The sequence below is a fragment of the Pseudozyma flocculosa genome (genome assembly GCF_000417875.1).
Source record: "Pseudozyma flocculosa PF-1 unplaced genomic scaffold scaffold00016, whole genome shotgun sequence".
Taxonomy (NCBI): domain Eukaryota; kingdom Fungi; phylum Basidiomycota; class Ustilaginomycetes; order Ustilaginales; family Ustilaginaceae; genus Pseudozyma; species Pseudozyma flocculosa.
The window spans coordinates 647,219-657,542 of NW_006920884.1; the positions used below are offsets into that span (position 1 = coordinate 647,219).

Consider the following 10,324-nt stretch of genomic DNA (forward strand, 5'->3'; position numbering starts at 1 on the left):
TCCACCTCAGCCCGGGCGAGCTCACCTACGCCGACCGGATGACGGCATCGTCGCGCCTCTTCAAGGCCATCGCCGGTCTCTTCAACACAAAGACGCCAGACTATCCGGAGTCGAACCGATCGCCGCTGCCGCTCCTCGGCGTCGAGCCGGAGCACATCGCCATCGGCTCGGGCGCCACGGGCATCCTCGACCAGCTCTTCTGGGCCCTCTGCGACCACGGCGACGGCGTCCTCCTCAGCACGCCCTACTACAACGCCTTTGACAACGACCTCACCTCGCGCGCCGGCGCCGTCATCGTGCCCGTCGCCGTGCCCGTCCCCAAGCCCAGGCACGGCGACGGCAAGAGCGAGAGCGAGAGCGAGAGCGGCAGCGTGCTCGACACGAGCGAAATGGTCGCCGCCGACACGGTGCGCCTCTACGAGGACGCGCTCCTCGATGCCCAGAGCCGCGGCACGAGGGTCAAGGTGCTCCTCTTCTGCAACCCGCACAACCCCAGCGGGGCCATTGCGCCGAGGCAGACCGTCGTCGGCCTCGCCCGGCTGGCGGCAAAGCACAAGCTCCACTTTGTCTGCGACGAGTGAGTACCGCGGGAGCCTGCTAGCCAGCCAGCCTCGCCGGCCCAAACGCAGCCACGCTTTTGCGCCGATCGTAGGCCATCTGACCGCGAGCGCCGAGGTCTCCTTTGCTCTTCTCCCCTCATCTCTCCTCCCCTGCCCGCTGCGTGCCCGCAACGCCAGGATCTACGCGAGGTCGTGCTTCGCGACGCCCCACACGCCCCATCCGCCCACGTTCCACTCGGTCCTCTCGATCGACGTGCGCGCCGAGGCCGGCTTGGACCCGGCCTACGTCCACGTCGTCACGTCGGCGAGCAAGGACTTCGGCATCAACGGCTTCCGCCTGGGCCTACTCGTCTCGCAGCACAACCGCGAGCTGCACCGCGCCATGACGGCCCTCGGCCTCCTCGCCCAGTCGGCCGCGCCCGCCGCCGCCCTGTGGCGCACCTGGCTCGAGGACCACGACTTCCTCGCGTGGTACCTCGAGGAGAACCGGCGGCGCATGGCCAAGGCCTACGCCTACGTCACCGACTGGCTCGAGCACTACGGCATCCCCTATGCCGACGCCAACAGCGGCCACTTCTTCCTCGCCGACTTTACCCGCTTCCTAGGCGGCGGCGGCGGCGGCGGCGGCGGCGGCGGCGACAGTGCGGGGCAGCCTGCCGCTGACCAGGCCAGCGAACGGGAGCAGCGGGACAGGGAGGGCGAGCTGGTGGGCCGGATGCTCAAGCAGCGCGTCTTTGTGGCGCCGGGAAGCCAATACCACCACCCGAGCCCGGGCTGGTTCCGGGTGACGTTCACCCAGGACCCGCGGGCGCTGCGGGCGGGCCTGCAGCGGCTGGCCCGGGTGTTTGGCCTCGACGATGGCTTCGAAGACGGGCGGGAGCTGCTAGACCTCGAGCACGGAGGCAAGCCCAGCCCGCTCGACGCGGACGCGCACAAGGTCAAGGACAAGGGAGTGAGTCCTGCGGCGTCTCGCCACCCAATCGTCGCCCGGGACGCGTGGGGCAACGACAAGGACGGGATGATGCCGCTCCCCGCCGCCAACTCACCCTCGTCGTCGGACGCCCCGCTACACGTTCCCAGGTCCTTGACGAGTGCAACTAGCGCCGCGCCCGGAGATCTGTGGTGAGTGGCCTGCTGCCCGCCCACCCGCCTCCTTCTGCTCGGTCGCACCACATGGCAGCGGAGTCGAGTCGAGTCGGGTCGACGCTGAACCTTGCTGGCCGTGCGCGGTGCCGTGTCGGAACTCGCAGCGTCACGCTGCTGGGCGTGGCGGCCTTCTTTGCCCCCTTCTTCCTCATCGACAGCAGCATGCCGCTCGCGGCCGGTACGGGCACGTTCGGCCTCGTGGCCACCTGGGCCTGTGGCCTCCTCGTCCTGAAGAGGAGGAACAGGGCCAAGGCACACGCTTCGCAGCTCAGCAGCGTGCGCAGCGATCTGGCAGAGGCGTAGACGTAGACGTAGATGGTTTTCCTCCTTTTTTTGTCCAGCCCTCTGGAATCGTCTCGACACAGAAGGAATCTATCAGTACTCAAGGGGTGCTAGGGCCTGACGACCAGCTTACCGAGGTCACCTCCTGCCTGCCCGTCGTCGTCGTCGTCGTCGTCGTCGGCCTCGACGGTCTGACCCGCATACTCGTCGTGCCCCTCCTGCGCTCCTCTCCCGCCACCGCCACCGCCACCGCCACCGCCTGCGCCGGCGCCTCGAACCGCGAGCGACTCGACGTCGACAAAGTCGACGTCTCCGCGTGCGGCCCTGCGCAGCTCGTCGCGCTGCTTGAGCTCCTCCTCGTCGCGCTTGGTCTTTTCGAGAAAGACGACCGACTGGAGAAGGATGAGGCCGTCGATGCTCAGCTGGAACAGGGCGCAGACGGTGAACTGGAGCGGCGAGGAGCGCAAAAGGAAGTAGACCAGCTGTGGGGGCAGGGCGGCGCAAACGGTGGAGGCAAGACGCGGCGATGGACCGGGACGAGTCAGCGATGCAGCAGCTCCGGCGGCTGTGACGACGACTCCCGCTCACCTTGAAGGAATCGCCGCCGAGCCAGCCGACGAGGACCGAGGTGCGGAAGCCGGCGAGCGAGCGTCGTTTCTGGTTGCTGCGCCGTGCCGACGTCGGTGGGCAGGAATCGATGCGGTGCGATGCGGTCCGGATCGGATCGGATCAGAATCACAACCTGCTCGACCGAACACTTTGCTGCAACGGCTAGACGGTCCTCTCGACTCACGCGATAAGCTGCGGGATGGGCAGGGTGCTCTCCAGGCCGAGGGCGATGAATCCCAGCGTCGCGACATAGCCCTTCATCCAGCCCAGCGCCACCTGGAGAATGGCCAGGAGGATCGTCAGGAGGGAAAGGAAGAGGAGGTAGCTGTTTGTTCGTTTGTGCGAGCGCACGTCGCCGTCGAGTGGGTCAGCTGCTGCGAGGAGCCCGCATTGAGGACGAGGGAGGGCAACAAGGCGAGGGGGGACTCACGATCCATAGTCTTCCCACTGCCAGAAGTTGAGTGGCCGTCCGCGACCCGCCGCCGACCTTTTCCTGGTGGCCTGTCCCGACGCGCTCGATGCCGAACCATCCACCTGGACATCGCGTCCAGGTTCCGCGCGGTGGTTCTCTGACGAGATGGCATCCTCGTTGCTGCCCGACACGACGCCGTAGCGGGACGTCGACCTTCCGAGCAGCGGCACGTTCCAACCGCCGAGCCCCAAGGAAGCCAGCAGCGGTTTCTTGTCCGGGTAGGAGATGCCGTCGTCGTCTTCGTCTTCATCGCCGTCTTCGTTACGGCTGGCCGACTGCTGCTGGCCTGCCGGTCTCGACGCGGGCGTGGGTGTGGTGAAGGCGAGCGGGTCGTCGGTCGAGTCCTCGTCGACCGAGGTGCGGGACTGGAAGATGACGCGGGAACCCGAAGACGACAGCGAGCGCGACGAAGCGGTGATGGGCTTGAAGCGGAGGCAGAGGTAGAGGAGGCCGAGCTGGGATGCGATCATCAGGATGCTGCGAAAGATGGGGAGGGGGGATATGGGGCGGAGGTCAGCGTGATGGCCGAGCCCGTGCGACACGCCGGAGAGGGAGACAACGCGCACCTCTGCAGCAAGAGCGCTTTGGAAAGAGGTCAACGTGCGGTGCGAATGGGGATGAGAACGTCAGCAGCAGCAGGATGGGAGGTCAACGTGCGGTGCGAATGGGGATTAGAACGTCAGCAGCAGCATGATGGGTGGCATGCCTGACCTGGAACACACAGGCGGCGACTCACCGAACTCAAAGTGCTCTCCGAGCCAGAAGAAGCACCGGGTGATGTTGGCGATGAGCAGGACGGCGCACACGTCTGAGCAGTCAGGCGGGCAAAGCGAGGGGCGTGCAGGCGACGCGGATGGTTCAGCTGGCTGGGGCGGGGTAGGCAAGGCCAGGGCAAGAGGCGGGATGCGACTGCGATGCGATGCGTTGGTCGGAGGCGTCACGCACCGTGGCTGAAGCCGGTTGCGTCCTGCTTTCTGTATATCGAGTAGGCCTGGTCGGCATAGACGAGAGGCGCACCGACGGCTTTGGTTGGCGGCGGCGGCGGAATGAGAGGGAGGGAGGGCCAGCGACCGGAGATGCAAGAGAGGGGGGAGGGCGAGTGGTTAGTGCGACGTCGGGCGTCAGGTGGAGAACGTCTGAATGGTGACCGACGCACCCATGCCGAGGGATGCCAGCGTAGACAGGCTCATGGCGAGTGCTGTGTCGGATGGGCGGTACTCCAGGGTTGACGCGGCTACGAGGTGAGGATGGTGTCGAGACGCCGACAGCCTCGGTGACGGAAAAGCACCGACGAGGCGGGCGAGTGATGCCAGAGGTGGCCCACGCTCAGCCCGCCAGGCGCCGAGAGGCCAAGCAGTCAGGACAGCCCCAGGCCAGGCCAGGCCGAGGGCAAGGGCGCCAGACGGCCGAGTCCCGAGCCTTGGTCGCGGGCAGGCCGACGGGCGCGGCTTGGTCAGCGCCAGGGCCCGCCTCTGCTCCACAAGGTCTTGTTGGTTGGGCTTGCCCCTCGCTCCCTCCTCACCACCACCATCATCATCGCCGCCGCCACCAACATCACCGGCCACACCACCACCACCACCACCAACACCGCGAACCACAATGGGCTCCTCGTCATCCAAGCCGGCGCGCAAGCTGGCAAAGGAAGCCACGCAGGCCGTCAGCCGCCAGTCGGAAGCCGCCGGCGCCCAGGCCGCATCCGCCGCCTCGGCCGCAGCCCGCGCAGCCCGACCTGCCCCGACAACCTCACCCTCATCCTCATCCTCGTCGACCTCCCAATCCGGCCAGTACGGCTCCGGCGCAGGGTCAAGTGCGACCAGGGGCGATCCCGGCACGGCACCTGCAACATCCAGTTACGACCCGCAGTACGCCCCCTCTCGCACCGACGCCACCCGCCAGCAGCAGGCGCAGGCTAGCGAGACAAAGACGCAGGGTGAGCATCGATTCTGGCCTCGACCTCGACCCTGGTCCCGCCCACATCTTCTCGCGCATCGCTTGCCCGGTCACCCCTCGCTGACAGCCGTCTTTTCACCCACCGGCCGCGCGGGATAGACATCATGAGGGACGCCTCGGACCCGCAGCTGCTCCAGAACCTCGCCAGGCTGGGCGCAGTAAACGTGCCCAAGCACTCGACAAACTATCAGCCCGTGAGTGGGCCGTCGTCGTCGTCGCCGTTGCCGTCGTCTTTCTCCGCCTCGTCCTCGAATGGATCCGCTGACCATAGGCCTGTCGTCCCTGACGCTCCGCGCCCCGCAGACGGATCAGATGCTGCGCATCCTGGCCGCGCGATCAAAAGCGTCGCTCGACCCGTCGGACCATACGGCCGGCTCCGCGACGACGCCAACTGCTGCCTCTTCGTCCCGCTCGCCCAACGCATCGACAGCGGCATCGGAGCGCGTGTCGGCGACGACGCTCTCGCTCCTCCTCGACGACCGCAAGCACTGCGAGACGCACGCCGACCTCGAGAAGCTGGCCGTCGAGTACGACCTGCCCCTCGCCACCATCCAGCAGCTGGCGCGCCACTTCAACTCGCCCACCATGGGCGACGAGATCCGCGAAGACGAGCGCGAGCGCGAGCGCGACGACACGGCGCCCGCCAAGTTCAAGGCGCTCTGGGTGGAGCCTCAGCTGGGCGCAGCAAAACAGCAGGCCATCGGCCCGTAGCGGCGCGGGCGATGCGAACGATGTGGCGGCGTGGGCCTGGCCGTGGGGCCACAGTCGTCGGCGGTTGGGGTATATGACTGTTGAAACCGCGGCCCTTGCGTCTATCGAGTGCGCTCGGCCTCGCCCCTGCTGCCTATGCGCGTGTGATGTGATGTGAGGTGATGTGAGGTGACGTGAGGTGACGTGAAGCGGGAAAGCACCGCGCGCCCGTGTGCCGCCGCCGCCGGGGCCGCCATCATTGCCGGTCGTCGAGCCCCTTGAGGACTTCCATCATGCCCAGCCTGCCTTTTGCGGCATTGTCGCCAAAGCGGCCAAAGCTCCAGTCCTCGACCTTTCTGGCCGCCGACGCCAGGACGCCCTGGAGGCCCCTGCACTCGATGGTGGCCTTTTGGCGAAAGTCGGTGGCGTGGCCCGTGGCCGAGGGCGTGTAGGTGATGTACTCCTTGACCAGGAGGTACTGCGACAGCGAGAGGCTGCGGGTGAAGTCGGAGAGAGAGAGAGAGGGCGAGGGCGAGGCAGGGAGGGGGAGAGCGTGAGCAGGAGGGTTACGGCGAAGACACAGGCGGAGGTGTCAGAGTGGTGGGTTGCACGAGGGCTCACTTTGTGCTGCTCATCTCGACAGTGTTGGAGATGGGGTCAAGCATGATGACTTCGCGGACGTAGGTCTCTTCGCCTCCGCCGAGGAGCTGCATTGCGGGGCAGGTGCGGGTGTCAGCAGCGCAGTCGATCCTCTTGTTTAGAGAACGGCTCGACTGGGCTCTGCTGCGGCGAGGGCCTTCTCTCACCTTTGCGGCCCACCTGGGAGCGTTCTGCTGAACGCCCAGGATCCTCTCTGTCCTCAGCTTTCCCGTCCGCGGGCAGATGGACTGGTCCAGCACGTCGACCGACCTGACGTGCGTGGCGTGCGGGTTCGGGTACTTGTACCACACTCCTGCGGCGGGGCGTGGGCCGGGGTCCAAGTGGTCAGTCAGCCTCTCTGGCTGCGTCGTCGAGGCGGGGCGGGGCGTCGACGACTTGCACTACCTACCTCTTGCGGTGTGCAGCCAGGGATATGGGAAGCTCGTCTCGCTCGTGAATGTGCGCGGCATGGCGATGTTGGTGGTGTGAGTCTGTGGGTTGTGGCTCGCGGTGGCGGTGGCGGTGGCGGTGGTGGTTGGGATGCGGTCGGATCGAGGAGAGGAGCGTCGCGAAGCCAAGAAGTGAGCGAGAAAGAGAGAAGTGTGGCTTCGAAGGAGCTGCAGAGAAAGGTAGGGTAGGGTGTCAGGTCTGGTTGCTTGGTGGCCTGCCCTGCTGCCTGCCCCTGCGCTGTGCCTGCTGACTTTGACTGGGCCTGCCCTGCCCGGTGGGCTTGGCCTGCCCTGCTGGCCTGCCTCTGACGGCTGCGTGAAAGGAGCGCTCAGAAGTCAAAGTGGAGCTGCCACCAGGTGGTCCGAGAGCGCTAGGCTCAAGCCCCCACCTTGGCAGGCCTGGCCTGTCCTGGCCTGACCTCGTTCGTTTCGCGCGACAAAGAGGCGCCCGCGAGGCCAAGAATGCCCGTCCAATTGCCCGGCGCGCGGGCGGCCGCCGACCCGTGTGTGGGGGACCCCCGCCCGCAGCGCCGCTCTGCTCGCTAGAGGGAGGCCGCTTCTGACTCGCTCCGGCCTGTCTCTTTCCTCCTCCTCCTCCTCCTCCCCCTTCCAAGTGGACCCCCTCGTCGCCGTCGACGCTCTCCCACTCCTCTGCCTCTCTCCATCTCTCTCAGCGCGACAACTGCCCCCTCGCACCCACCAACATGGCCTCCTCGTTCCTCACCACGGGCAAAAAGATTGTAGCGTGAGTAGTGCCTGCCGCGCGCACCCGCTGCCACCGGTCTCGAAGAACGACTGTGCTCAACCAGCCGGTCGCCTCTTTCCTCGTGCACTGCTTCCACCTGGCGCCGCCGCCGCCGCCGCCGCCGCCGCCGGTGCTCGCTCAGCATCGGGCGCAACTACGCCGCGCACGCCAAGGAGCTCAAGAACGCCGTCCCCACCGAGCCCTTTTTTCTTCCTCAAGCCCACCACGTCGTACCTCGTCGCGCCTTCGCCCATCGAGATCCCGCGCGGCGTAGAGGCCCACTACGAGGTCGAGCTCGGCGTCGTCGTCGGCGGCACTCCCGGCCGCCCCATCCGCGACATCCCCGCCGCAGAGGCCATGTCCCACGTCGCCGGCTACACGCTCAGCATCGACATGACGGCGCGCAACGTCCAGGACAAGGTGAAAAAGGCAGGCCTGCCCTGGTCCACGGCCAAAGGGTTCGACACCTTTACCCCCACCTCGGGCTTCATCGACCGCGCAAACGTTCCCGACCCCTCGGACCTCCGCCTCTGGCTCAAGGTCAACGGACAGACAAAGCAGCACGGCACCACGGCCGACATGATCTTTGACATCCCCACCCTCATCCAGCACGTCAGCGGCATCATGAGCCTCGAGGCGGGAGACCTCATCCTCACCGGCACCCCGCAGGGCGTCGGGCAGGTCGTCGACGGCGACCTCATCGAGGCCGGCCTCGAGACCCCCGATGGAAAGTCGCTCGAGCAGATCAAGTTTGAGGTCAAGAACCGCGTCGGAGGCTACCGATTCAAGCTCTGACTGAGGGCGTACTTGTGGGGCTCGATGGAATGTCCTGCGGGCCCTCACTCGTGCTCTCTGACTAGGCGCAATGGTGATTGGCAATTGTCTCGACGCGACGCGACGCGACTCGACTCATCGACTCGACTCGATACGGTTCGATACGGATGGCGGGGCAGGGGCAGCTTACGATGGTCGGAGCCAGAGCGGGAGCGTGACCGTGAGCAGGCACGACATCGCCGTGCGGCGGCGGCCCCGGCTCACTCAGTGATGCTCCTTCCTCTGCTCGGGCCCGGCGCCAAACACGGCGCGCCTCTGCAGCTTGTCGGTCGAGTTGAGGGCGCGGAAGGCGAAAAACGTCGGGAAACCCAGCAAGAGCTGGGTGACGCCCCACTTGAGGGCCGTGAGGCGCGAGGCGCCCTTGTAGCTCGCGTAGAAGAGCATGGCGACGGCCTCGACGACGTGCGCCCGCACGCACGTCAGGATGAAGCCGTCCATGCCCTCGCGGCCGCCGAGCCGCGCGCGCGCCTGGCTCCACTCCGACGCAAACTGCGACGGGAAGCGCGGGTGCGACGCCAGCGTGTCGGAGCGCAGCGCCGCGTACAGGCCGAGCAGGACAAAGAGGATCGACAGACCCGCTTTCGGCGCCTTGTAGATGACCGTTGGCTGCAGCGTGGAGGGAGAGGAGAGCAAGAGAGCGACCGAAAGAGGTAGAGGCATCATGCGCGTCAGTCGGCGAGTCGGTCTGTCGGCGGGCAGCCCTCATGGTCGATGCGAGCCCCGACGAGACCTGCCAGCGCCGCACCGCGCCGACGACGTACCTTGCGGTTCTTGACGACGCGCTCGCTAATCTGGCAGAGCTGGACAAAGCGGGGCCGCACCTCGTCATAGGAGCGGAGGTGCGGGTAAAAGGGCACGTCGATGCGCTTCTTGCCCTCGCGCGCGCTCGGCGTGTATTCGAGCGTGACCTTTTTGGCGTCGATCGAGACCATCTCGACGGCGCTGGCGGCGAGGGGCTTGAGCAGGTCGGCGTGGTGCGTCACGAGGTACGCCAGCGACTCCTGCCTCGTCGGGCGGTCGGGCGAGCGAGAGGGCGGATGGAGGCGGGATAGAGGAAGCGAAGGGGTGAAGGAGTGAGTGGTGGGCTGTGTGTGTGCGCTGAAGATGAGCTCGAGGTGGCGGATGCAGACCCCATCCACACGCCCGCAGCTGGGCAGATGCGGCGAGGTCGAGGGGGCAGGGCAAGACGGGACCACGCAACGCACCTTGTGGCCGTTGTTCATGTACGATGTGACGCCGGCCGACTTCTGGGCAATCTCCTCGGCACCCGATCCTCCGGTTCCCGCTCCCGCTCCAGCGACGGCAGCAGCGGGGGCGGATGGGTCCGAGGGACCGGTGGCGGCCTGGGCGCGGGTCGAGACCATTCTTGTCGGTCGTTTGGCTCTACTCTTCTCCTTTGGCGGTGGCGATTTGTTTCCGGGTCACGGAATCGGAGGGGTCGCGATCGATGTGGCGAGGACGCGGAAAGCCTGTGCGGTCGGAAACAGATGGATGGCGGTGCGGTGAGGCAAGGATGGTGGTGGTGCGGATGAGCGGCAGAGTGAAGCCTCACACGGCAACGGAATGTGGGGTGAGCCCCAGCCTCAGGCCCAGGCCAGCAGGGCCCAACCCCGGGCCGCCAGGCTGCCCGGCCCTCGAAATGCGGAGGTTGGGCCAAAGCGCCCGCCGGTCCCCCTTCTCTCGGCTCCCCTCGACGGCGCCTTGGCTGTCGACGAACGTGAAAAACGAAAAAACGCGAGCCCAGCCAGCCGGACAGCCAGCCAGCCAGCCAGCCCGCCAGCCACCCAAGCCACCCAAGCTCCAACAGGCTGCACAGTCCATCGCAGTGCTACAGGCGCGCGTGCCGTCTCCCTCGGCCTCAGCCTGCCTCGACTGCGCCTGGCAGAGGCAGCGACCGGGGCAAGGCAGGGAACCTGGCGGACTGCACATCTCGCCCGCCCTGGCAAAG

General features: G+C 66.9%; 6 protein-coding genes across 6 annotated transcripts in view; 3 read left to right on the forward strand and 3 right to left on the reverse strand.

Annotated features, from left to right (window-relative positions):
• PFL1_04892 (uncharacterized protein) overlaps positions 1 to 2,009 on the forward strand; it is a gene marked incomplete at both ends in the record, with an annotated part of 2,460 nt that extends 451 nt beyond the window's left edge. Inside the window, 3 exons of the mRNA XM_007882420.1 lie at positions 21 to 577; positions 738 to 1,682; positions 1,811 to 2,009. Of these exons, the coding sequence (XP_007880611.1) occupies positions 21 to 577; positions 738 to 1,682; positions 1,811 to 2,009 (1,701 nt within the window). The remainder of the gene's footprint in view (positions 1 to 20; positions 578 to 737; positions 1,683 to 1,810) is intronic.
• Positions 2,010 to 2,098: 89 nt separating this feature from the next.
• On the reverse strand, positions 2,099 to 4,259 carry PFL1_04893 (uncharacterized protein; the record flags this gene model as incomplete). Its single annotated transcript, XM_007882421.1, has 8 exons — positions 2,099 to 2,470; positions 2,577 to 2,652; positions 2,782 to 2,922; positions 3,028 to 3,546; positions 3,636 to 3,651; positions 3,806 to 3,877; positions 4,015 to 4,092; positions 4,226 to 4,259. 8 exons carry the CDS (start codon positions 4,257 to 4,259, stop codon positions 2,099 to 2,101), a joined length of 1,308 nt encoding a protein of 435 aa, XP_007880612.1.
• Positions 4,260 to 4,668: 409 nt separating this feature from the next.
• PFL1_04894 (uncharacterized protein) lies at positions 4,669 to 5,730 on the forward strand (the record flags this gene model as incomplete). Its single annotated transcript, XM_007882422.1, has 3 exons — positions 4,669 to 4,999; positions 5,119 to 5,213; positions 5,323 to 5,730. The coding sequence occupies 3 exons, from the start codon at positions 4,669 to 4,671 to the stop codon at positions 5,728 to 5,730; spliced, it is 834 nt and encodes a 277-aa protein (XP_007880613.1).
• Positions 5,731 to 5,965: 235 nt separating this feature from the next.
• PFL1_04895 (uncharacterized protein) lies at positions 5,966 to 6,818 on the reverse strand (the record flags this gene model as incomplete). The annotated part of the gene is made up of 4 exons (XM_007882423.1): positions 5,966 to 6,203; positions 6,331 to 6,416; positions 6,516 to 6,661; positions 6,758 to 6,818. 4 exons carry the CDS (start codon positions 6,816 to 6,818, stop codon positions 5,966 to 5,968), a joined length of 531 nt encoding a protein of 176 aa, XP_007880614.1.
• A 683-nt stretch (positions 6,819 to 7,501) lies between these two features.
• Positions 7,502 to 8,337, forward strand: PFL1_04896 (uncharacterized protein; the record flags this gene model as incomplete). The annotated part of the gene is made up of 3 exons (XM_007882424.1): positions 7,502 to 7,542; positions 7,685 to 7,730; positions 7,762 to 8,337. 3 exons carry the CDS (start codon positions 7,502 to 7,504, stop codon positions 8,335 to 8,337), a joined length of 663 nt encoding a protein of 220 aa, XP_007880615.1.
• A 243-nt stretch (positions 8,338 to 8,580) lies between these two features.
• Positions 8,581 to 9,740, reverse strand: PFL1_04897 (uncharacterized protein; the record flags this gene model as incomplete). Its single annotated transcript, XM_007882425.1, has 3 exons — positions 8,581 to 8,982; positions 9,138 to 9,377; positions 9,582 to 9,740. The coding sequence occupies 3 exons, from the start codon at positions 9,738 to 9,740 to the stop codon at positions 8,581 to 8,583; spliced, it is 801 nt and encodes a 266-aa protein (XP_007880616.1).
• Positions 9,741 to 10,324: the final 584 nt, after the last annotated feature.